The 24,951-nt window shown below is 37.3% G+C and overlaps 1 protein-coding gene across 3 annotated transcripts in view; it reads right to left on the bottom strand.

Annotated features, from left to right (window-relative positions):
• SUPT3H (SPT3 homolog, SAGA and STAGA complex component) overlaps positions 1-24,951 on the bottom strand; it is a 256,275-nt gene that overhangs the window by 72,272 nt on the left and 159,052 nt on the right. For all 3 annotated transcript variants that reach the window (XM_066547590.1, XM_066547591.1, XM_066547592.1), the window contains 3 exons: positions 13,167-13,253; positions 11,914-12,004; positions 10,124-10,260 (listed from right to left, as the gene is read on the bottom strand). In XM_066547590.1, coding sequence (XP_066403687.1) covers positions 10,124-10,260; positions 11,914-12,004; positions 13,167-13,253 — 315 coding nt within the window. The remainder of the gene's footprint in view (positions 1-10,123; positions 10,261-11,913; positions 12,005-13,166; positions 13,254-24,951) is intronic.

The raw sequence follows: 24,951 nt of genomic DNA, 5'->3' as shown, positions 1-24,951 counted from the left end.
ATAGTTTGGATTGAAAGGGACCTTAAAGATCCCTGGTTCCAATCTCCTGCCGTGGGCAGGGACACCTTCCACTATCCCAGGTTGCTCAGAGCCCCATGCAACCTGGCCTTGGACACTTCCAGGGATAGGGATGAATTCTCTGGGCAAGCCAGTGTCTCACCACCCTCACAGTAAAGAATTTTCTTTCTCATATCTAACCTTAATCTCACCTCTCTCAGTTTATGCTTCAAGAAAATGCAGTACAAGGGGAGGCAACTACTCTGGTTCTGAAATGTCCCATGCTCACTTTAGTTCCTTCCTGTTAATTTATATAGAAAACCGATGAAAGTAAAATCACATTAACCTGCATACCTTGTATTCTTCATTAAACTTGTGTTTTTATTCTTACTCTCAGTACTAAAATCACATCCCCTATGAAAAAATCTGCCAGAGGTTCCTATCTTAGGGATAGTCTGTCAGGTTACAAGTGCAGCTTGCAGTTATAAGTCCTATCAGAATGAGCTTTAAAACAAAAAATGCTGGTAGTTCTCATTCCCCAGGAAGCAATGTGTTTACTATTGGGTTACCTTAATGACCTTCACCTCAGCAACAGATCCTTTGACTTTCCTCATGATATCTGAACTTGAGTGCAAATATAGGTGGGAAAGTTTGGCCCCTTGTGGCTTTGTAAATGTGAATAAAAAAATGACAACATTTGACCACAGTAACTGGGTAATAGGTAATCAAATCTTGTGAAATGCTGGATTTTGGTCTGGAATTCACTGAAAGGAAGATGACAATATGGAGATAGAGACTATTGAGTGAATCCAGTGATTCTCAATTTTTTGCTTAAATGCCTGCGGTTCATGAAATCCTCTCTGACTTCAATGAAATAGTAATATTCACAAAATCCTATGTGAATGAAATCAAATACTATGGACAGCATAGCCCAGGAACCAGAAAACTGACCTCTTTATTTCTGAGGAGAAGAACTGCACTTGTCTTGGCTAATTCTGTGGTCAGACGGAAAAAACAAAAAAAATAAAATGCTATACCAAAATTAAAAGCAGAAAAAGAAGAATTAAATATACAAAAGGAGAGACAGAACAAATCTCTGTTTTGCCCAGGTTCCAGCAGTGGCAAGGTATGATCAGTATAACTACAAAACTAGCTTATGATAACTATTTCCAACAGTCATACAGCACCCAGTGATCTGTGGCTCAAGCACTTCTGTAACCAAATGCAACATCTTTGTATTCAATAACCCTCTATAGATTACTCCCCCCTTTAAGTGGTGCAATTCAATAGATCTGAGCTCATTTTGGCTATATTTAGTTGGAGTGCAGCCTGAAAACTACTTCCAATGCTCCTCTGTGCTGTCTGTGTGCTGCAGACTGGCTGGAGAGGCTCTGATGACACAGAGTTTGCTCAGTCTGCTGTTAGAGGGCAAATTCCAGTGAGAAAGAAAAGGATTCTCAGTCATTATGTGGGAGGTATTTGCAGGGTAAACCCATGATTCAAAGCAGGTTTTAGTCCTGGCTGGAGTTTAATACTGGGAAAGACAGTGCTAATCCCTTAGTGGATATACAGGGTAAGGAAAGGGAAAAGGGGTTCTCTGCTCTACCTCTGATGTCTAGAAATAGCAGATAAATGAACCTTCAGATAAATGAGCCTGGCACAGCCTTAGGCCAAGGGTCTTGCATCAGCCTCCTATGGATGAAGCAGAAACAATTCCTTTCCTTTATATTGGCTTGTGAGTGATCTTCCCTCTGTTAAACCCAGGACCTTGCCTCTTACACCTCACACCCTTCTTTTCTGCAGCAGTTGAAACAGAAGAACACCCTCAACTGCCCTCTATTTCATGCCATAGAGAGCCTTCCTCTATTGTCTTCATTTGTTAGAAGGTATTATTTTCTTCCACAGACAGATTTTTGTGATTGGAAACTTTAAATGGAAGGAAAGAGAAATTCAGAGGTGTCCTAGAGCTTGGTCACACAGTGGCTGACAACCCAAGGTGCTCCTGCCTATGGAGTTTTCCAGATGGGAGTGAGAGGAGCAAGTGTTTGTGAAGATTGCTGCCAAAAATACAGGGTCTCTGTCCTGACATTTTAGTCTCACTCAGAATAATACTGCGTTTGAAATTCTTATATAATTTTAATTTGTGTTACAACTCCATGGATTTTTGAGTTTTGTGAATCCTGTGCAAAATAGACTCAAAAATGGTTTTATGCAAGTGATGAGTTCCTTCTGAAAAACTTGAGAGGACAGAACTGTTCTCAGTGTAGACCTGGCTGACATCTTACCATAAGAAATTAACAGTTGTTGTTTCCTCTTCATTTAAAAAGGACCTCAATATTAGGCTTAGTGGAACTTAAAAGACAGCCATTTGCTACATAAAGGTTCAAAGATCTGAAAAAATAACTTCCACCCTAAAGTATCTGAGTTACAGCCTGTCCTGTAGACAAGATTTGCATTATTGCACCTCTAAACAACCTCAAAAATACAAATGGCTATTAGCAGAAACGTAATTACTTTAAATTACAACAAGAGTTTCAATAACCTCCTACCAATGGGACCTTTGTCAGACTTCAGCATCAATCCTTGTTCCCAATTCTCCAAAGTTTACATAAAAAATAACTCTGTCATGAGTAGCAATACAGGGTGATAAGTAGAGCTAAGCAACATGTTAAACATGTTAAAATACACTCAGAAGAAGAATGCTTTGTTAGTCTTGTATTTGGCTCCTAATCAAATGCTCCATGGAAATACTATTTATAAGCATGTGTGTCTACATTTAATCACAGATATAAATAAAATATATATAAAGTTTCCTTCCAGAATTTGAGACACAGTCATTTGGGTTCAAAACTACAACAGCCCTGAATCTTCCTCTTCCTCAGAGAAAGTAAACAGTGGCAAAAAATACTCAAAGAACTAAAAGACAGAAAAGCAAATAACACCTTGCCCTCCCAGCAAAGCTGCCTAGATTTGCAGTATGAGCAACATTCACTAAAATGCTCAAAAATCCCATGACTGAAGATCCAAACAAACAGGCCACTCTATGTAACCATAGCAAGCAACCCCAATGTGAGAAAAAGCCAATAATGTTAGATTTAACAGTGGAAAAAGTTGATTGATACTGGCTGTGACAAGAAATCTTTTCCACCCAGGGGCTTTTTCCCATTCCAAAGAGAATGACACAGCATTTACAGCCATATAGATAATAATGAAAAACTGTTCCTGTTTATTTTCTGTTTACTTTTAATCAATTCAATCACTGCCCAAGAGAAACAGCGCTTTCCCACTATCCCAAACATTCCCAAGCAATGTGTAATCAGAGAAACCATTAATACCACCAGGCTTATTTTTATACCAAATAATGCTTACAAATTCTTTGATGCCAAAACAGCAAATTTAGAGTTGAGTTGCTACCAGTTGTGCTTTGCACTCATCTGGAAACATTTGGTGGACTGATACAATGGAATTAATTCCTTCTATATTTGCATTCCTAACTTCCATTTTGCAGTATTGAAAAAAAACTCCATTGCTAGAGAATAAAGTTTTTTTTGTTGATTGATGCTTCATGTAAGTTCTTTTTAATCTTGGCATCTGTAAATGAAAAGCAGCAGACAGTATATAGGGAGCTGGTGTGACCCTAAAGTCTATTTTATATCATAATTACAAGGGTTTTATAATATCAAGGTCCCACAGCACACACAGATTTTGAGTCTCCAAAGAGAATCATCCTGGAGGCACTTGAAGTACTTTTCTTAACATCTGATGAAGTACACTTAAATGTAACTCAGATGTTTCTAGGAATAAAAATTGGAAAAAATAAAATTATTTCTACCTCTGATCTAAGAAATTAACTTCCCCCTGGATTTTTTCCTTCTCATTTCTGAGTACAGAAGCCAACCTCAGTTTCTGGGATGTTTAAACTTTTAGGCAGGTACCACTAAGTGAAATTCAGCCCAACTTGTGGAAGTGATGAATGGAGCTCTCAAAACAGCTTAAGGGAGTGGGAAAATGAGATCCTGGTCTTACTTTCCTCACTGTACCAGGACTCTTGTGTCCTCGGACAGGAATTTGAGTATGTTATTTAGCCACTATAAATCCTTTTCTATTCTTGGCCAGGACTCACAGGTGAGGATGATACTGGTTTGCATTTAGGGCTGCAATTATTTAGTCCATAAAAATTGCAAGATTTAAGGGATTTAATGTTACAGCTTGTCCTTCTGTCCTGCCACTGGCATCGCTTTGCCAATTTTTGACAATGTTTGGTAAAGAACAGTACAAAAACCCCATAGGGATTACAATATCAAATCTTACCTAAGGATACATTATTTCCTAAGGTGTAGATGTTAAAATCAAAGAAGGTTTATGGTCAATAAACTGTGATTCTAAAAAGTAATAATTTATTTGATTTGGGCACAATTTTGGGAGATAACAGAAGCCAGCACTCAACTAAATCCAAAGATTCTGTCCCAAAATATAGATTCTGTCAACATGAATCTGATTTCAGCAAGGAAGTCAAAAATAATTATTTGAAAAGGAAAATAGATATATTATCAATATTGGAGAGCAAAAGAGACATGCACTGAGAATTGATGCTTAGTAAAAGAAAACTTCTTACTTTGTCTTCCAGCATGCAGTTTCTATTAAGTGTGTGTTGTTTCTACTTTCCATATGGGCTTTAAATCAGATACTCCCTAAAGACTAATGACCTGCCCTCCCACACTGGCATAATTTTGGCCAGTGAAATGAGCATAGTGGTACTAAAAGGTTTCAGAGTTCTTCCTAAATCACTTCCTGATTGTTTTCTCTGTACATCTTTTCCAAATTTGTATGATGAATTTGAGAACTTCAACACCATCTTCCAGATCCACCCTGTAAGGAAGAGCTCACAGTTGTTTGCTTTTTTCTGATTTATGCATTTATGCCCTCCAATTTTCACTCTCCCAATTAAAAGACCCCAAGTCCATGCCTTGTGTCCAAGGGCAATCACCACAGAGCAACCTCTGTCCATGCTAATGATCTCCTAAGAGAGTGGTCACACCCAAACCATGTGGTGGGGAGAGCTCCTGGCCTCTCTGCCTCCCAGGAGTTTACAGTCATAGAATGTTTTGGGTTGGAAGGGACCTTTAAAGACAACCTAGTCCCTCTGCCCTGCAGAGAAAAGGGATATTTTCCAGCAGATCAGATTGCTCAGAACCCCTTCCAACCTCACACTGAACAGTTCTGGGCAATTTGTGTCAGTGCCTCACACCCTCATTGTAAAAAGTTTCTTCTTTATGTCTAAACTAAATCAACCCTCCTTTAGTTTAAAGCCATTCTCCGTTGTCCCAGCACTTCCCAAGTCCCTCTCCAGCTCTCCTAAAGCCCCTTCAGGCTCTGGAAGGGGCTTTAAGGTCTCCCTGGAGCCTTCTCCAGGCTGGACACCCCCAGCTCTCCCAGCCTGGCTCCACAGGAAATGCGCTCCAACCCTCTGAGCATCTTCATGGTCTCCTCAGGACCTGCTCCAACAGCTCCTTGTTTTCCTGTGTTGAGGGCCCCAGAGCTGGACATTGTTTGGGACAACGTGACCTGGCTCAGGTCAAATTGTGATCACTCAAAAGCTGCTGATGATACTCCTGCAGGAAGGAATCTTCTTGGTCACTGTGCAGGTTAGTAATTTACTGTAAGTCCAACACATATTTCTAAGACTGAAACAGAGTGAACTCCCAGAGCACAATTCCTTGTATCTCAAGATGCAGTTTGGTGTGTTCTGAGGTCTTGTGCAAATACAAATTAACTCTGTCTCAAAAAAGACAAAACTAAACAGGAGTAATTTAAAAAATGTAAAAAACTATATATTCTACCTACACTTTAATGTGATCTACCATCTTTTGCACAGAGCCCATTGCATTGCTGTGAGCTTTAGAGACTTCTCACTAAGACAAGATACTGGTGAGCAGCACTAAAAAATGACATCCAAAATTAACCTCCTAGAATAGAAATAGGCATCTGCAGTTTTTAAGTATCACTTCAGCAATTGAATTTATATTTAAATATCAATTCAGCAATTCATAGGACAATAGACCTTAAATCATAGAATCATAGGATACTTTGAGTTGGAAGGAACCTAAAAGATCACCTAGTTCCAACCCCCCCTGCAAAAGAATCAGAAAGTAGGGATTTAACTCAGATTTTTTTACCATTTTGCTGGCTTCAAGCCTGCTTTAAGGTAGTCTATTCTTGTAGGGAAGTTATCTTCCCTCCACTGTTTATTCAAACTTGCAATGTACTATGAAAGCATTATGGCAGCTACTGCTACTGAATTATTGCCATATAACATGTGAGTGTTGGAAATGTATCCTTAAACTAGCAGTCAGAGTGACAAGTGAATGGTGTTTCCCCTAATCCTATGGGAACACAAGTGAAACAGAGCACTCACAGCATGATGCTCTAGGAATTCTTTTGTGTGTCAGTCCAGACTTCTGATGGGAAGACTTTTTCTTGGAGGGTGAGAGTATTAAAGCTATAAAACAAATGATAAAAAATGGATATTTACAGAATGAGAGAGATGTCAGCTTTGCAGTGACGTTGACTGAAGTTTTTAAATAGCTACACTTGATTTAATGACATGACATGAGAATGTGATAGTGGTTCTCACAGAAAAAAAGCAGCAGAACTGAAGTTACTATTCACAAAATCACAGCCAAATCTGCAGTTGGTTTAACTATGGTCAGGAACCTGAGAGGTTCAGAAGAGCAACATAAGGACACAAGCACCTAAAACTCCAAGTCTACTCAAACTGCAAAATAAGGAAAAATTCAAAGATTTTAAATGAACAGGGACATTTTTGCCCCACCAATTCAGCCACATCCCACAGGAATACCACCTCTCCTCTCTAAATGATTGTTAAGAGACAGAGCAAAGCCAAATTGCCATCCTCTTGCAAGGTGTCAGTTACTGTGGATTCTGTCATAGTACGGGCAAAGGAAGGGAAGTTGAATTCCCAAGCACCACCAGCTCTGGCTATTTCACAGCCCAACTTGTGCAATAAAAAAGGAGTGTGGGAGTGTGGGTAGATTGCCATCACATGTGTTATTCTCAAGAGACTGGCACACATTATGCAGACCAGTTCTGTGATCCATCTCTCCTTCCCATGCAGAGTTCAGTTAGATCCAGGAATGAGAATCACTTTTTCCATCTATAAATGTTCTTACTCTGAGGAGCAGCATGTCACTGGTGCTTTACTGCTGTCTCAGGAGAGTAGGATAGGAACTGTTATGAAGTGAGACAGAGGTGCTATTCCAGTTTTTATTTTGTTTTGATTTTGCCAATACAGTTGGCTGGTTTGCCTCTACTTAATGCTATTATTGCAGTTTTTATAAAAAGTCATCTTATCACAATGTATTGATAAAATAATCATGTGTTATGACAAAGTAGTGTGAAATCTGTTCTTAATTTCCACCCTGTAGAAAGAGTATTTTAATAGCATTCCACCTTGGATCAATGTCCCTTTGCACATTGCTGGTATTGCCAGAGACATTCCCTTTGCTTCAAATTAAAATCATGGGGTACACCAGTAAATTCTATAGACAATCATAGATGAGTGTCCTTTGCTTTTAAAATGGCAGTGCTGGCGGCTGTATTTCACTCAAAGAAGCGTAGAATTGTTTGCTCTCCTTTGGTAATGTCCCAAAATGGCTCAGAGCTTTCCTGACTCCTCTGTGGTGCAGATATGGAATGGACCCCACAGCACTGCAGGCAACAACATGAAAGCTTAGCTCTAATTTTATGAAATGCTTTAGAAAGAATGAGTATAAACAATATTTGCATTTTGTATCATAACTAAAACCATACTGCTAAACAATCATATCCTGTTTAGCCCATAATGACATCAGAAATACACATTTATCATCTATTCTAGACAGCTTAGCATGATTTTGGCCCAAGGCAAAGTGGAACTGAAATCCTTTATGGTTGTCCAAACCAAGATAACCAAACATTTCTGAGGTAATTGATACCTAAAAGGAGCACTGCCCTTAGATTGAAGTTCATGATTTAAGTACACTAATTCCTTAAAAAACCCTGTTAAATTGTCTATTGGATTTCCTCTAGAATTTAGTGTGGATTAAACAATCTACTGAAGAAAGAAAATGTGATACAGGAGATTAGCCCATCCACTAACAACTCTTCCTTTAGGAATGGATCACATTTCCTACTATCTTTGCTTCCTTTCCACTCACCTCAAAGTGACAAGAAAATCCCAAACAAAACAAAGCCAAAAACACATTAAACATTTTGAGTAGCATGTTTCAAACAGTCTTTCATGTTTTGTCATGTTTTGTCATGTTTTGTCACTAATAAGAAAGGAAGTAGATAGTACTGGCTTCATACCTGTATATAATTCCTTAATGTATTCTAAAATAAGACCTTGATTTTATTTTTCTTTTTTTTTTAACATAGAAACAGGTCAAGAGTTCACAAAATGTAATTAAGTCAAGCAAGAGAGAAGAATTACTTTTTATATTTAATGCACACACACACTACAGTTCAGGGATTACAGTCTAGTGACAAGACCCAAAACATATACTCAATGAAAGGATAATATTTGATTACAGACCCACATTCCCTGACACAAAAACATAGATTCAGATTTGCCATTGTCTACAACAGAGAACTTCATACTTTTATCAACTTGAGAAGTTTTTTAGACCTGAAAAATATTATACTGTAAGAACAGAAGAGAGTGCAAAGTCAAGCACATAACCCATTCATTCAGAAGAATGCTGTTATCTATTTCTGTGTGTACAAGCTCAAAGGATTTGCCTGCCTTTATGTAAAACACAACATTTTGCATAAATAAATAAGTAAGAGGTTGAAGAAGAGAAACCATCATTTCCAAAATACAAACAGTGGTTGGATACAACAGTTCAATGACACAAATTCTCAGCTGGGAGGAAATGGGACTTGTTCCTAACCAAATTCTTAGAGAGAAGTGGTTCTTCATTAGGTTTTGATTTCTTCCCATTGCAGGGCAGAAAGGAGCAGAAAGCAGATTGGAAATTCAAGAGTTCTGAAAAGAGGCTCCATTAAGAAGAAAAAAAGTAGAATTACAACTAGCACAGGATAAAAATTCCATTATTTCTTATAATTTTCCAAGAAATCCTGAAAGGGAAATTAAGCCTTAATAGCCAAATATTAAATACAAAAACATTACCAAACACATGAGCGACCTCAGCATTGAAAGGGAACTCAAACCAAAGCCCCCAGCTTCCAGCACTGAAAGGGTATAAAAATCACTGTACAAATATCAAATTTCCAACAGTCTTGTCCTGTGTATTGATGTCTGAAAATGGATGGAAATTGGCTCAAATACTTCTCTGGAATTGTGAGTGTGCTCGCAGCACAATTTTGCCCTTGACATCCAGTTGCCTACAGAAAACATGAGGAAGAATTGAGCAACTGAGCATGAAGAAGGGTGAAGGACTCTTCTCTGCATTCACTGTGGACCAGATTACCAAAAAGCCAGGGTAGTCCTGCCCATCCACAGAAAATTAGTCAAAACCACAGACTTCCATGCTGACACAGCTACTCTGCTTCTCAATCCCACCTAGCTTTATGGAAGTCATGTAGCACTGCATTTTTTAATGTAGTCAAAATTTTTCACAACTACACAGTACAGAAAATAGGACTCAAAAGGATGGATATAAGAGTTTATACTCAAGCATGTTTGCACAGAATATTTTAACTTCATCTGTGAGCTATGTTATATGAAAAGAGTCCTCAAATGCTATTGAAACCATTTGATAAGAAGATAAATAATGAGAAAGGAAAATACTGTTGCGAAAAATGTACATGGAATGTTTATAAATAGAATTTGCTTTCTACAGGAAGGAAATACAAATACATGGCAGACAGAAAGATCCATAACTACCCTTCTGTAATCTTCCTTCTCAGCATGTGTGCTTAGATATTAAGAAACATTTGAAGGAATAGGAAAAATATGGAAATAGGATTTCTTTAGACCATCTGGGCAAAAGAAAAAACATGTAACAATGATTTAATGTGTAGCATGAAAAAGGCATCAGAGCAGCATGATGTATTAAATGTTTCACAGTTTCTCTGCTGGGTATCAGTAAAAGGAAAGAATTACCTCCATGCGTTCCTGCTTGACATCATCAATCTCATCATCCTCAAACATGGCCAAGAGCTCTCCAGTCTGGTCAATGGAGTTGAGGAAGTCCTGGGCCAGCTTCTGCCGCTTGTTGGTGTTATTGCTGTTGAATTTGTCTTCACAAAGACAAGCAAGAACAACAAACTTAACCTATTTGGCTTCTCCAAGCATCACTCAGAGTGACATGATTTAGAACCAGCACTGAGCAGAAAAGGCCTGCTCTTTATTGTGCCCCTCACACAAGCTGTGCTACCTGAACAAGGTGATGTCACTGCTCTGCTCCAGTAACAGCAAAACATCATCTTTAGTGTTTTTTAGTATAACCAAGTAGTTTTTCAGAATCTAGAGAAAACTAATCTGCTGCCCATATATCATTACTTCTCACCAAAGAGTCCACAGTGGACACAGCTCTAGAGGAAACAACCCCTCTTTGGTAGAAAGAACTTGAGTCACAGAGCAGAATATATTGAGGAAATGTTCTTCCCTGAACACATGCAGATTATTATCTACACCCTCAAGCAAACTCTAACACAACCACTAAGATGCAATTCCAGAGGTCATGGACCATTGCTCTGCAGTAAAACCTGGAGAATGCTGGCAAGATGATCTCTGTTGTTCTTAACAGCAGAGCATCTATAAAGGCATTAAATTCACAAAAGAAAATTAATGGCTTTTATTATCAAAGCCTACTAGAAAAGGCATTCTTTAATTCCAGGATAAACTGCATTTAGGAAGCTTTTCAGGAACATCTAAAAGGCTTAAGGGAATTGTTTATTTGCTTTAAGTAGTGACACAAACTAAAGTATTAAAACCCCAAAGCTGCCAGGTAAGAAGCTATACTGCTAGATTGCTTGCACACACAAAACATGAAAATAAAATGCCACAGGCAAATTAAATCTCAAATGAGCTGATAAAAACTCCACTGCTTGATGAAGTCAAAGCAAGAAGTACAATGTTTATCTAGCATCAATGTGGATGCTCAGAGGAACCAAACACAAGGAATTCATTGTATGGGAAAAAAATAATAAAAGGCTCTGAGAAAGAAAGTTTAATACAGAAAGTTGTGTGTGGACATTGCTAGATGTTATAACAGTATGGTAAGGTTTAGATTTGCCATGATAAGTTTTAACTTAACTTTTTACAATGGAAATGTTGGTTCTAATATCAATAGAAATCAACAAAACTTTAAACCAGGAAACTATATGGCATAAATTAATATATTTTTAATTCAAAGTGCTTTTCCTTTAAATGCATTGGTAATAAAAACTGTGACTTCCTCATGTAATGCAGAAACAAAAGTGTTTCCCATTATTTAAACTAGAGATTTAAAGTATAAAATGTTAAACCACACTGAAAAAAAACACCAACATCATATATTAGTGTTCAGTAACTTCAGATTATAAGGGTTTATTTTTTTAAAGCATGTCAAAAATATCAATATCAAAACCTTTTGATAATAATTTAACAAATGTCCATTCAATTGCAGGTGGTACATTTAAAATACAGATGCTGAAATCAATAAGCCCTTTAATCAGGACTAGTTTCTTACTTCAACAGAGCTCTGACATTAAAGTCGTACTGTTCATCTGGATGATAGATGAAATGCTCACATATTTCAAATGGAAAAGCAGTGATTTTCAGCAAAATTCCTCCAAAGAGACTGTTTTTGTGTCTCTATCAAGCAAGACATTAATACTATGTATTGAGCTGTTCAGTATTTTTACAAGACATCAAGCCTCTCCCAAATTAAGTAAATTCTTTTTTTCTACCTTCGAGGATGTCATCTTCTTCTATTCCTTTGATAATTTTAGACTTGTAGTCTCGAAAAAACATGTATTTAAGTAGCCTTCGAAGCTTCTTCTGTGAGAAAAAAATACATTTATATTCATGACTATTACATAGTTATTTCTTATTTAATAAACTTTGTAACACACAAACATACAAACATGTAGCACATTACTCAGTAAATATAACCTTTAAAATATTTTTCATTTTAAATTCTGCAGAAAATCCATACATAGAAAGTACCTCAGGACAGTAGCAAATCCATATTAAATATTATTTATTTGAGCTCTTTGGTACTTTGCTGTGAGACAGAAATGAGTTTGACTTTCAGAAAGGAGAAATTCAGATATCGGGCTTCTTTGTGGAGCTCCAAAATGTTTGCTTACTTTGGAAACTCTAGGCTAGAAATGCACATTTACATGAACTTTGACTCCATATCAACCGCTGTTTTCAGAACAACCTTACAGCTTTTATCAGATAAAGAAACTACAATTTATTTTCATGTTTTAGTGGGGTTTAATTTTGAAATAGTTTTGTTCATTAGGTTTCACCTCTCAAATGAGGAAAGGAAAAAAAAAGAGAGAAAAGGGTGAGAGAAAGAGGGAAACTACGGAAGAAAAGAACATAAAGGAAGAATAAATAATGTAATTAAAAATAGTTGACAATTTTTTAATAATTATTAAATGTGAGCAGAGAAAATTATTTTTTTCCCTTGTTGACCTGCTCTACTTACTATCCAGAGAAAGCAAGGCCATACCTACATTTGGAGATTTTAGTGGGATAAAACACAGGAAAAATATTATAAAATAAAGAGGATTTATAGACAGTCTAAATAACAAAACTATAATGATTACATTGTCAGACATCACATTGACCCCCTTCATAAGCAGAGGGAAATCAGAATTATTGATTTTTAATTAAAGGGACATAAAGTATAGGGATCAATATTTATATCTTATTAAGAAATTGTTTTGAGCTCTAAGGCATATAATCTACCCTAAAGCTTTAGGAAAAAAAAAATCAATTGATAATTGAAGCTATAGGAAAAAAAGAATTTTTATTTCAGATATTACAGAATGATTATAACATGCTTGATCACATATAATTGCAGAGCAACTATACTTCTAAAATAAAGGTATTCATGATGATGGATTCCTTTAAAAAGGTTAAGAAAGCACTTGAAAACACAAAAGCAGCTGACTACATAAAATAAGAAATTTCCGTCTAATTACTGTACCTTATCTTTGCGCATTAAGAACAGGAGATCTTCAGCAGAGATGACTCGAGCTCCTCTCATCTGAGAAACTTCAGCAGCTTGCTGCAACTAAAATAAATGAATAAATTAGGATGGCCTTTTCAGTGTTAAAAACTTTATTCGCTGGGGTTTGTTTTAAATAAATTCGGATAATATTTTGCATGGTTGTCCATAGCAAAATACAAGCTGTGCACTAAAACACAAGCTGGGACTCTCAAAGGTGTCACTCATTCGAGTCTTGCTTGCCAAGAAGTGAATAACAATTTTATGAAAAGCCTGGAAGACCTCTGACAAAACTCAAGAAAAAGCTTTTTTGTTTATATTTAAAATGATTGCTTTTAAAAAGTCCTGCTGCCATTTTTTTTCTTCTCTTAGCACAGAAAATGAACATATAATTCTCTCAGGCAATGTAAAAATGCCAAATTCTTGCCATAGCACTTTATCTGCAACTGTGGAAAGGCAGCTGATCGCTCTCCCAATTTTTTAGAATAACAAATATTAATTTTAAACAGCTTACCTAAGTATTTTTTGAAAGAAACTCTACCCCTACTTGACTTAGCATTAGTACAAACCAGACTCACATGAAGAACTTTTTTAGGAATGCTCTTATTTCATCTGGGAGAAAGAAAATGAATTGATAGGCAACATCGACTCTATTAATGAAGGAACTGAAAAACCTTATTGAACAGAACAGGCCATTCAGCTGTGAAAGTAATAAAGATGGGACTGAGCAAGGAATGACAAAAAAACTGATAAAAGGGGGCCAAAGGAGTGTGAAGAAATAGACTGCCCTCACATCCATTGTGACAGAGCCTACAAAGGCCCTGAACACCTCAAATTGTGCTGTAAAGAGCAAAAAACTTCTTTGTAAAGGACTAAGTACATAAGCTTTCAGTAGGTGCAGGAAATTGGGGTTTTTACACAAAACCAGAACAGGGTTAGAAACCTGGTAACCTGGGTTATCTGCACAGCTGATGGCTTATCAAAGTACTGTGCTAAGGAGGTTCAACCCAAATGTGCAAAAAGAGTCAGTGGGATTTGCTCCTTTCACCTCACAACCCTTTGGTTCTGACTTGAGAGGTGAAAGGAGCAAATTCCATTATCATCATGGAATCACAGAATGGGCTGGAAGGAATCTTTAAAGGTCATCTAGTCCAACCCCCAGTAACAAGCAGGGACCTTAACTAGACCAGGCTGCTCAGAGCCCCATCCAGTCTGACCTTGAATTTTTTCAGGGATGGGGAATCCACCACCTTTGTGGACAAGCAATTTCAGCATAAAACATAATGCTGTATTGACTGAGATTAAAAGGATGCTTCACACTTTATCCTCTAAATTAAAAAACATAATCCAAAAATCAAGATTTAATTCTAAGCTTTTTTGCCCTTAGCCTTGTTAACTCTCTGATGGAAAACTGATAGTGAGCACAGCACAAAAGTCATCAAAAGAAGAGACGCCTTCAAAATTCTTGATATTAAAATTCATACACACCTGTAACATGATCAATACACAGCAATTTAATTTATGTTCAAATAGCTCTGTATTCTTCTTTAGAAATGCATGAATGCACCTGAAAATAATTTAAAGAAATCCTATCCTTCGTACTCACACTAGCAATGGTTTCACTCAGTATCACTGGCTGAATAAGTATATTATTAATCTGAGCTCCCATGCTGCTATGACTTGAAATAGGCCTATTCAGAAGTTAAAAAGATCAACAAAAACAGTAGCTGTTTCTAATATCCAAAGAAGAGGAAGGGGAGGGGGGAGGGGAGCTTTCATTTTGGCAAGTGTTCAGTGGGCGAAAGATTCAGTCCATAAATCATAATACTGGACTGCATTAATTTTTTTCCACACTAATCACATGAACACAAAACATTAACTGTATCTGGTACGCAAAACACAAAAAATACTGCGTGAAGAGGTTCAGATTTTCCCCTTGCAACCCTCTCTTGGCTCTTGCAGTCACCAAGACCAGAGAGATTTCAGGAATTCAGAAGTCACAGTAACATAATCTCACTTGAAAAATGTAAGAATGTGAAAAATGATAGCTCTATTTTTTGGCATAAGCAAAACAGTTTCTTATTCTGATTAGTCTGAGGGCACGCAAGCTACTTATGTTTCTAACATAAAATATAAAGAGTTGGATAAAAAAAAAAATTACCAAGAACAAGCCAATATTCCTCTCTGGTGTAAATCTATTGCAGCTAATGGATTTATGCCAAGGCTGACTTTGGCCCCACTGAGCTTAAAAGTGTTAGAAAACCTGACCTTAGCATGGTGATAACACAACACAGCTTTCCCAATTATCATGTAAAACAATGGCAGAAATATCCAAAGGGAAAGCATGCCCTAGTTCCCAAACATGCACAAGGATGATCTCTTGGCCCCTTCCAATCCAAACCATTCCATGACTCTCTAAGACAAAAGGTTCAGGTATGTTAATTTCCATGTGTAGCTGAAATACCTTATTTTTCCAAATTATAAACATGTGACAATGACATTTATAGCAATGCTTGTGTGTGAGCTGCTTGCAGGAGTCTTGTGACGAAGGAAGGGAAAGTAAGGAGCAAAGGCCAAATTCAAGTCCCATTTGCATCTAAGTAAATTCTGAATAACACTGTTTATTTTAATGGATTTATTCTGGGCTAAACACAAGATCAAAATCTGGAATAATATTCTCAGTTTCTACCAAAACAATGAAAACTTTATTCTTGTATTGCCTTGATTTCTGCATCTATTTTATTTTAAGGAATGGACACACAGCATTTAATTTCTTTGGCTTTAAGAAAGCAAAGTAAGAAAATAATTACTTCCTGTACCGTTATAAAATATGGATTATTTATTCAAACAGACCATAATGAGTTATGCATTGGAACATGTATTTACCTGGGAAACCAGGGTATGCTCAGGTAAATATGTATCCAAGCAATTAAATAAAAATTACGTCCCACACAGCCGAGGCTGGGGGAAGATGTATTTATAGTTTAACACACACATAATTGACTCATTCAAACCACAACGTGAGTGCTTTGCTATAATTAGTATTATAACAAACTGTCTTATTTGACTGTCCCAGAGTTGCCATTAATATGCAATAAGCCCGATTCCTGAATTTCTGGAGCTGAAGGCCCTGTTGAGTCATTATGTGATGAAGGGGGATTTCAGGAAGCCGTGCCAAAGAACCCATCCATCTCGGAGCACCCGAGCATTTGTCATTCCAGAAAAGCCTTCTCAGCTCTCTGAAATCAGGAGGTGCCTCACCCTGGCTGCAGTGGGAGCACGGAGGGTTTCATTCAGGGAGCAGTACTGCCCGTGACTCCAGAGGAGGGGTGGGATAGAAAATCCTGCAGGAACTGCTCATACAGGAGGTTACCACATGGCAATGGAGCAGTTATGGCAAGAATTTCCCACCATCTCCCTTCTCCAAGCCTCGGTGCCAGTCACAGAATTTGGGGCTGCAGCAGTTCCAACACACTCCTCTTAATTTTTTTAGTTTTGAAATTAGGTCCACATTACAAAATATTTTGTTTGGGATGATATTGAAGAACAGCAAACAATCTAAATTACTCAGCTATTTTAAGAAAAACAGACTAAATTCCCTAATACCTGCAAACAATGTCTGAGACCTCAGAGTCTGAATATATATTTTTATTACAGCAGAATTATGAACGCCTAAAAGTGAAGTTTAAATAACGGAAGTGTTGAAATGATTTTAACTATAGGAGCGCAAATAGCTCTGTTAATAATTAGGAGTTTATGAAAAATAAGTGTATTTTACAATTTTTCCCATTACAAAGAACGTAGTATATACAGTAACGATATTTTAAAGCCTAAGAAGAAATGGCTGGGGAATAATATTTTAAAATGTAGTCATGGGTTTAATGACTTTATGAAGTTAACTTTCTTGGCAGGATGAACTGAAGTATGTTAACAGTCACCTTACGGCTATTTTCTTTTTGCAACTTCTGCAAATTATAGATTTGTTGAAAGGAGTATTCATTCTCCTGTGACAGAAGCACAGTTACTTCAATGGGACTGTCTGCTTTTTTTCTTTCTTCCAGAATTATTTTTTCTTCCACTACCTCCAAAGTCAACAATCACCGATACTTCTTCTACAAAACCGTCTTGATGGACAAACAGACAAAAAGCTGGAAAACAAACATACCGTGTTGTGACATAATCCTTCCAGTTAAACTGCAGGACAGAGCTGGAATGGTGATGTTTGCATGCCTTGGAACTGCTGGGAGCCAAGAATAATGCTGCAGGAGCTACGATTTTGTTTTCATTATACAAGAAAATTCACCTGGGTGAATTTTTTTTCAGAGGCAGGAAGGTTGTTTTGTTATTAAATATGCATTAAAATGTCCTATTTTCTCACCTTTTCTAGGTAAAAACCACACTCCTATAAAATTACCAATTAATATTCTGAATTAAGATGGAGTCCTGTAAATACATTCCAGAGCATCCTGATACTTTTATGAAGGCAACTAAATAGAAAACTTAAATATAGGTTTTCACGTCAATCTTTCCATGTAATATTTCACATGATACTAATGGTGACATCTGAGCTTCTTATTCTAACACACAGAGAGGGAAAACACTGAATTGGTTTCCAAAACTCAGCAAAGGGATGTGCTTTATCCACTTCGCACATCCAGGGGAGATAATTACATTATGGAGCCCATTAGAGCACCCTCACAGGTAATGATTCAGGATCACTGCACAGGGTTCAACAGCATGACTGAATCATCACAAGCTGTCTAAAACAAAAAACTTCCATCTGCAGATTAAAAGACAATAAATTTTCTTTTTAATAGGTACTTTATGTCAAATGTATTTTTTTACTGAAGACCATTTAATATAACACCAGTTGATTATATATGGCCTCTAGAAGATGAAGCTCTGTATCACATTTTGAAGCTTTAGAAAACATAGAATTGTTTAGCTTGGAAAATACTTTTAGGATCACTGAGTCCAACCCTTCCCCCAGCACTGCAATGCCACCACTAAGCCATGTCCCCAGGTGCCACATCTGCTAAATCCCTCCAGGGATGGTGACTTCACCACTTCCCTGTACAGTGTGTTCCAATGTTTGACCACCCTTTCACTGCAGAAAATTTTCCTAATATCCAATCCAAACCTACTTTGGCACAATTTGAGGCCATTTGGTCTTGTCCTATCACTTGTTACCTGGGAGAAGAAACCAATTCCCACCTGGCTTCAGCCTCCTTTCAGGGAGCTGTAGAGACTGATAAGAGCCTTATTTTATGTTGGACGTACAGTGATCTCAGTCCACACAGATCATGAAAATATGGTAACACGAGTTCATATCCCCCAGCCCCTGCCTTCTACTGAGATCTTGGTTTCAATGTAAAAATTTACTATATTTGTCCCTTTATGAAAACTGTACTCTCTAGTCCCTGAAGCAAGATTGACTGCTTCACCTCACCTTCTCTTGACTTCCAGTTCAGGAGGCCCAGAGAGATGGATCTGGATACAGATATGAAGTCTGCAGAGACTTCCTCATATCTGGAGAAGAATTACTTCAAAAGGACCTTTGGCAATAAGCAAGTTAAAAAGCATAAAGAACACATCTACAAGTTCAATACTCAATGGTTTCAATGTCAGGGGTGACAAGCAGCTGATATAAAATTAAGAACACAGGTTTTTCCAGCTACAGGAGAGAACAGCCCTTCCTTCAGCTGCCTTCAGACTGAAATTGGGTGAAAGTCAGTCCCAGGAGCTCCAAATAAAAGCCCCACACCTCAGCCTACAGGGTTTTTAGCACACTACTGCTATCCAAGAGCCCCACAGATCACTATGATGAATATATTTTCTGAATATTCCCATCTGTTAGATTGAACATTTAACATGAATTTAGACATCAGCATCTCTTTTCATTTGACTCACACCTCACATACTTCTGATCATAGAAAAGGTCAGAGGGTTTTTCTTGCTTTGTTCTTCATGGTTTTTAGCAACATATTCAATTCAATCAGAGTAGAAAAAAATACAAAAAAATAAGCTACATGCTCAGAGGGAGCAAAAACAGCAAAGGAAGATCACGGACAGCTTGTTTGAGTTTATATTCTTCAAGTTACAAACAAGATCTTTCTAAAAATACCAAAGAAGAAAAAAAAATCAGAGATATGTAAGAGTCTTTAGAAAACTACATGGAGCCAGCCTGTGTAATGGAGTGGGCCAACTGGAAAATGCACCATGTTCCTGGGCTCTGTTATCCATTGGAGACAGAATGATTCCCTTAAAATGATATTAGATTACTGAGGAAAACAAATATCAAGTAAATAGTGAAATTAATATCTCTATTTTGCAAAAGATAAGCTTGAATCGAAGTACTTTTTAAAAAATCTCTTATTTATAAATAATTTAAGCCTAACTTCTTAAATTAGAGCTTTTTCCCCCCATATTCTGACCCACAGGGAAAAGAATTTAATGAATTTATGAACAATCACCATATTTCAACTTTAGCTTCAGGCATGACTTTTTTTCTCTTTTTCCTTCTTTCAATTCAAATTCCAAAATCAACATTTTGGACCAACATTTTATAGCTGTAATTCTTCTACTCTCCAGGAAACAAAAGAAACCCTATTGCACACCTGACATTTATAGCAGGTAACACTGACCAAACTAAGTGAATTTATACCAACAATTTTAAAACCATGAAGTCTCTAGGTACAGAAAAGTATTCGGACTCACTGAACTCAGTTTTAATGTGGTCAAATAATTCACTGGTTACATAGGTGTTAATTCAAGATTTGGTGTGTCACTGGGGGTGGCCACAGCTGATGTTCTCTCCGGCTGCTGGTGGTAACAGCAGGCAAGAAAACAAACTTGGAAACTTCTACTGCATCTATTATTATTACAAGGGAGGGAAAAAAAAAGCTTGAAAAATATCATTCAAGTGGAAATGATGGAGTAGTATTCTTTAGAATGAGCAAGAGACTGTGAAAAAAGCTTTGTGAAGTGTGAACTTTATAGATATGAAAGATTCATTAGCCAACCTGAAACTGAAAAATTCTCACAGCCAAAAGGCCTCCAACCTCTACAAACAGATTTCCCCATTTCTGAAGATGAGTGTAGATGTCCCCTTTATTGATTGTCCCTGTTCTAGGATTGTCAGGATATTGTAAATGCTGAGATAAGTGGTTCCGTTCCATTGAAAATCACTGGCATTAATTTTTCCTGTATCTAAACTATATAAACTATGAAGTTTTGGAGGAAATTATTGTAGAATCATTGAATACTTGCAGCTGGAAGGGACCTTTAAAGGTGATCTAGTCCAAATTAATATAAAACTAACATGATTTGGTCTGAAATTTTCCCAAGGGGCTGCTTCTTTTTCACAGAAGTATCACTATAGATATTCCAAGTGGAGAATCTCAACAATAACTACTATTTCCATCTAAGTTACAGCTTTGAATGCCTTTAGGCTGCTAAATGGTACTTTTAAAAAATAAGAAGATGCAAACTGTTTATCAATAAATGCATTCACATTTCCTTTAGTAAAAAATATCTATTAGCATTTACTATTCTTAAGAACTGAAGATAACATTATTTCTGAATATTTAGTTTATTAACTCAGATTCATTTCCTATCCATCAATTGTTTCTATTTCTTTTCTTTCTCTAATATTACTGTGGCATGCAAACCAGCAGAGGTTTATATTATCCCTCAGCTTCCTGTCCTTTGGTTTCAAATCCCAGAAGAAACCACCACTCAGGATTATTCTTACACAGCTTCCAAGACTGCAAGTAGAAAACCCCCTGTTCTCTGTTGATTGAGAGACCATCTAATATAAACAGGTTCCTTTCTCCCATTGCTGTTGAGAGCACCATTTGTTTAAATCATGTATCCTTACATTGCTCACACAGGAAAATAATCATTGCCCTGTATTAGTTTCACCAGAACACTAAATAAATACTCTTCCTTTCCATAAGACAGCAAATTAGAATCAGGCGTCACTGTCTGACACAGGGAAAATAAGACATGTATTTACCCACCCCAAGCCCAGAGATAAAGTGCTTTTTGAGGAAGCCTCAGGGTAATGAAGTATTGCTATGAAGAGCTGGCAACCATTAGTGCTCTGAATGTGGGGGACCTTGACAGGTGGGAGAGATGGGCAGAGAAGAACTGTCTGAAATTCAACAAAGGCAAATGTGGAAAGGAGAAAAAACCCCTGGCACTGGTACAGGCTGGGACTGACCTGCTGGAAAGCAGCTCTGCACAGAAGGACCTGGGGGACAACAAACTGTCCATGAGCCATGGTGTGCCCTGAGGCCAAGGCCAATGGTGTCCTGGGGGCATCTGGAAGAGCTTTCCCAGGAGATCAGGGAGGGGATCCTGCCCCTCAGCTCAGCCCTGCTGAGGCACATCTGGGGTGCTGTGTCCAGTTCTGGGCTCCTCAGGACAAGAGACACATGGAGCTCCTGGAGTGGCTCCAGTGCTGGGTGGCAAAGATGATGGAGGGACTGGAGCATCTCCCTGATGAGGAAAGGCTGAGGGAGCTGGGGCTGTTCAGCCTGGAGAGGAGGCACAGCTGAGAGGGGCCCTCAGCCCTGGGTGTCCCTGTGTGCAGGGAGGGTCAGAGCAGGGCCCAGGCTCTGCTCCGGGGTGCAACGAAGGATAAAAACATACTTTAAAAATTCAAATCTCAGAACATATACAAGACAATGCTCTGAAGATTTAGAGTTGGACACAAAAGGAGAAAAAAGGATTCATGTTCAAACAAAAATACAAACATCAAAAATACAAAATACAAAAATACCAACATCTTCTCTTAGCTCTAGAAGTTTTCACAGCCCTGGAGAGAGATGCAATTATGTCCATGCTAGGAAATATCATGGTAATGATGGAAGACTTTGAATGTTAAAAGATTTTACCTGAAATGATTCACACTGGACTTTCTTCTTACTTTTTAATTGTCATCTACTCAAGTGCACATGTCAACCTCGTGAGAGCTTCTCAGTCTGGATGGGGACTTCAAGTAAATGCTGCAGGATCTCTCTGATTAAACAGTGAGACATGTAAGAGATGTAGAGGACTATGGGTTTAAATGGTTTTGGATGCCAGAGAGACCACACAGGTGTCTTGGCTCCAGGTACATTATATTGCCAGCAGAATTTTGACACTCAGGTGTCACCTTGCAAGATGTATCCAAATTATTGTAGAAAAATTCTATCCAAAAAATGCATCCAAATTATTAGTAGAAAAAAAAATCAAAACCATTTAGTTTTAATAAATTAAACAAAAAAGTATTAGTTTTAATACTTTTTTAATACAAGATATGCAGCGTACATTATGACACTGGAGAAAGGCTCATCCTATCCTGTAATCTTTAATGTTGATGAGGACAAGGTATAATCAGAATGCACCTCAATATAGGCAGTTCTGTGAACTTTTTTGTCATATATCAAGAAATGTCTTTCCAGGACATTTCAAAATTGTTCCAATATTCTAAATCTGTAACCACTTTCTTCCAAGAATCTTCTAATCCAACAGAAACAAAAAAATAGAGGGAAAACAATAGTCCCAGTCCAAAGCATAATCATTTTCATGTAAAAATGAGGAAAGGAAGTAGAACTTTTTCTAAGTATGTGTTGCTTCACTGTATTTTCTTATTCATTGGTATGAATTATAATTATCAGAGCTTGCAAAAAACCAAACAAAGTAAATTGTGCAGGTAAGAGTGATGCCTTAAGTTTTAGCTTTTATATTTTTCAGATTCTGTACTGTATTGGTGTGTGACTCTGAACTTCATATAAAGTGTTAGCAAGTTGTCTTCAAAGTTCACTCAGACAAAAACATCCTTTTCCAGCCTGAGAACCAAGGACACCGTTGCAACTTCAGGCCCAAAATGTAAAACAACAGTGAACTGAGGAGAGCAATCTGGGAGGATGGGACTTCATAACCTGGAGCTGTAATTGGACAATTAATTCCAATATGTAAATGGACCAAAACTGAAAAAAGTGGGAAAACTCGCGACCAGTCATGCATTTTGGGTCCACTTTGGGTCCATCTTGGATGGAGACATGGCCAGGCTCTTGTACTGCCCAAGGTGTTCAATAAATACCTATTTTATTCTTTAACTTTGTCTTGCCTCTGTTCCAGATAGCTTGTCTAGGCATCAATAGCATGAAAGTGACAGATTTTGTCTTGGGAAAATCAAAGAAAACAAAAAGGAGGGAGCTTTGCTCAGAGAGAGAAAAGAAAGCACCGTGAAGGAGCATAAATGTAAAATCTGAACAACAGATATTTGTGTCTGAAAAAGGCCCTGATTTCCTAACTCCTATTTAATGTTCATTCTTTAATTAACATTCATTTCCCAAGGACATAAGTTTGAAAAGGCTGTTTCACATTACTTTAGCACGAAGAGAAAGAATCACTTTTAAGCCATGAAAAGGCTGAGGAAAAAAAATAAACATGCCTTCAGAACATAATTTCCTCTTTATTGCTACTGCAAAGTTATGAAATGAAATCTATTATTTAATTACATTGGATCAAGCAACAGGAAGGGAAGGGAGTGTTTGAGTCACAACATCCCTGTAAGGATAAATTACTACACTTCCTCTTACTAAAAGACAGTTTTAATGAAAATGTGAAAATGGTTAAAATCAAACTACTGGGAGGTAGAAGGACCTTGCTAACATAAAAAACACATAAAATGCACTCTGAAAATCTGAACAGAAATAGTGGTAACAACACAGGGGAAGAGTAGTAACATTTCTGCCAGAACATCAATAGTTTGAAAATTATTACATTTATTCAGGTTCTGAAGACAGTTTAAAAACTATACAACAGCTTCTGGGCCTGCTTTGTTTAATGCTTTGTATTGGAGATATTTAGATAATCTATTATGAAAACTTTAAACTTTATCTCCTACTACTACCAAAACTTTATTAGCCATGTGGGATTTCCCTTAGCTCTGCTTCATAATGTTTACTAGATCCTTCAAATTGAATGCAACTGTTGGAATAGTTAAAGCATTTTATTTCTTAAGTAGGTTCTTGACATAAAAATTTGTGAGGGCTTTAAAGGCTAATGAACAGATAGACTGAATTCTAAAATCTTGGAATAGTTCACCTGGCAACTGATGAAGAGCCCACAGCTGGGATATGAATGTGCAAATACTGTGATCTTCAATACAATTTAAATTCACTTTGACTTGGGTGGAGATGCTCTGACATTACCTTTCCTGGATACACTCTTTTTTTAGTGTTAGAATACACTAAAATATGAGGGCATTTCACAAATAATTTGAATAACAATGGAAAGTATCTTTGAAGTTGTTCAGAAAAGTTCCTTCTAAACCCAAGGGGTGGTATGGGAGACAGATATTTCTTTGAAAAAGTTATCCTGGAGGCAGCAGAGATTGATTTCCTGGTTCAGAGACTGGATTGACTTCTCAGGAGTGCAGGATGGATGACATGAAAGGGATGATTGTAAAACAAGACAGTTTTTAAGGAAAGATGCAGAGAGGTATTGAGACAGATAAAGGAAACAAGATAGAAAAATCTCTTCGCAAAAATTTTCTAGATCAAAGACTTCCATGGAGTCCTCCTAGTATTTGGTCCATGGTCTACTTCCAAATTTCTAACAGTCTATCAAAGTGGTCATGAAAAAAGGCCTTTTAGTAACACAGAGTACTACAGAACCCCGTGACTCTTGTATCATTTAAATAAATTTAATCTTCAATGGAAAATTTAGGAGGTTACTTGCTCTTAGTGGGTAGAACTTGGACTTTACC

The sequence above is a fragment of the Molothrus aeneus genome, chromosome 3 (genome assembly GCF_037042795.1).
Source record: "Molothrus aeneus isolate 106 chromosome 3, BPBGC_Maene_1.0, whole genome shotgun sequence".
NCBI classification, from domain to species: Eukaryota; Metazoa; Chordata; class Aves; order Passeriformes; family Icteridae; genus Molothrus; species Molothrus aeneus.
Note: the sequence above shows the minus strand (reverse complement) of the source record. Positions and strands in the feature narration are given on the sequence as shown.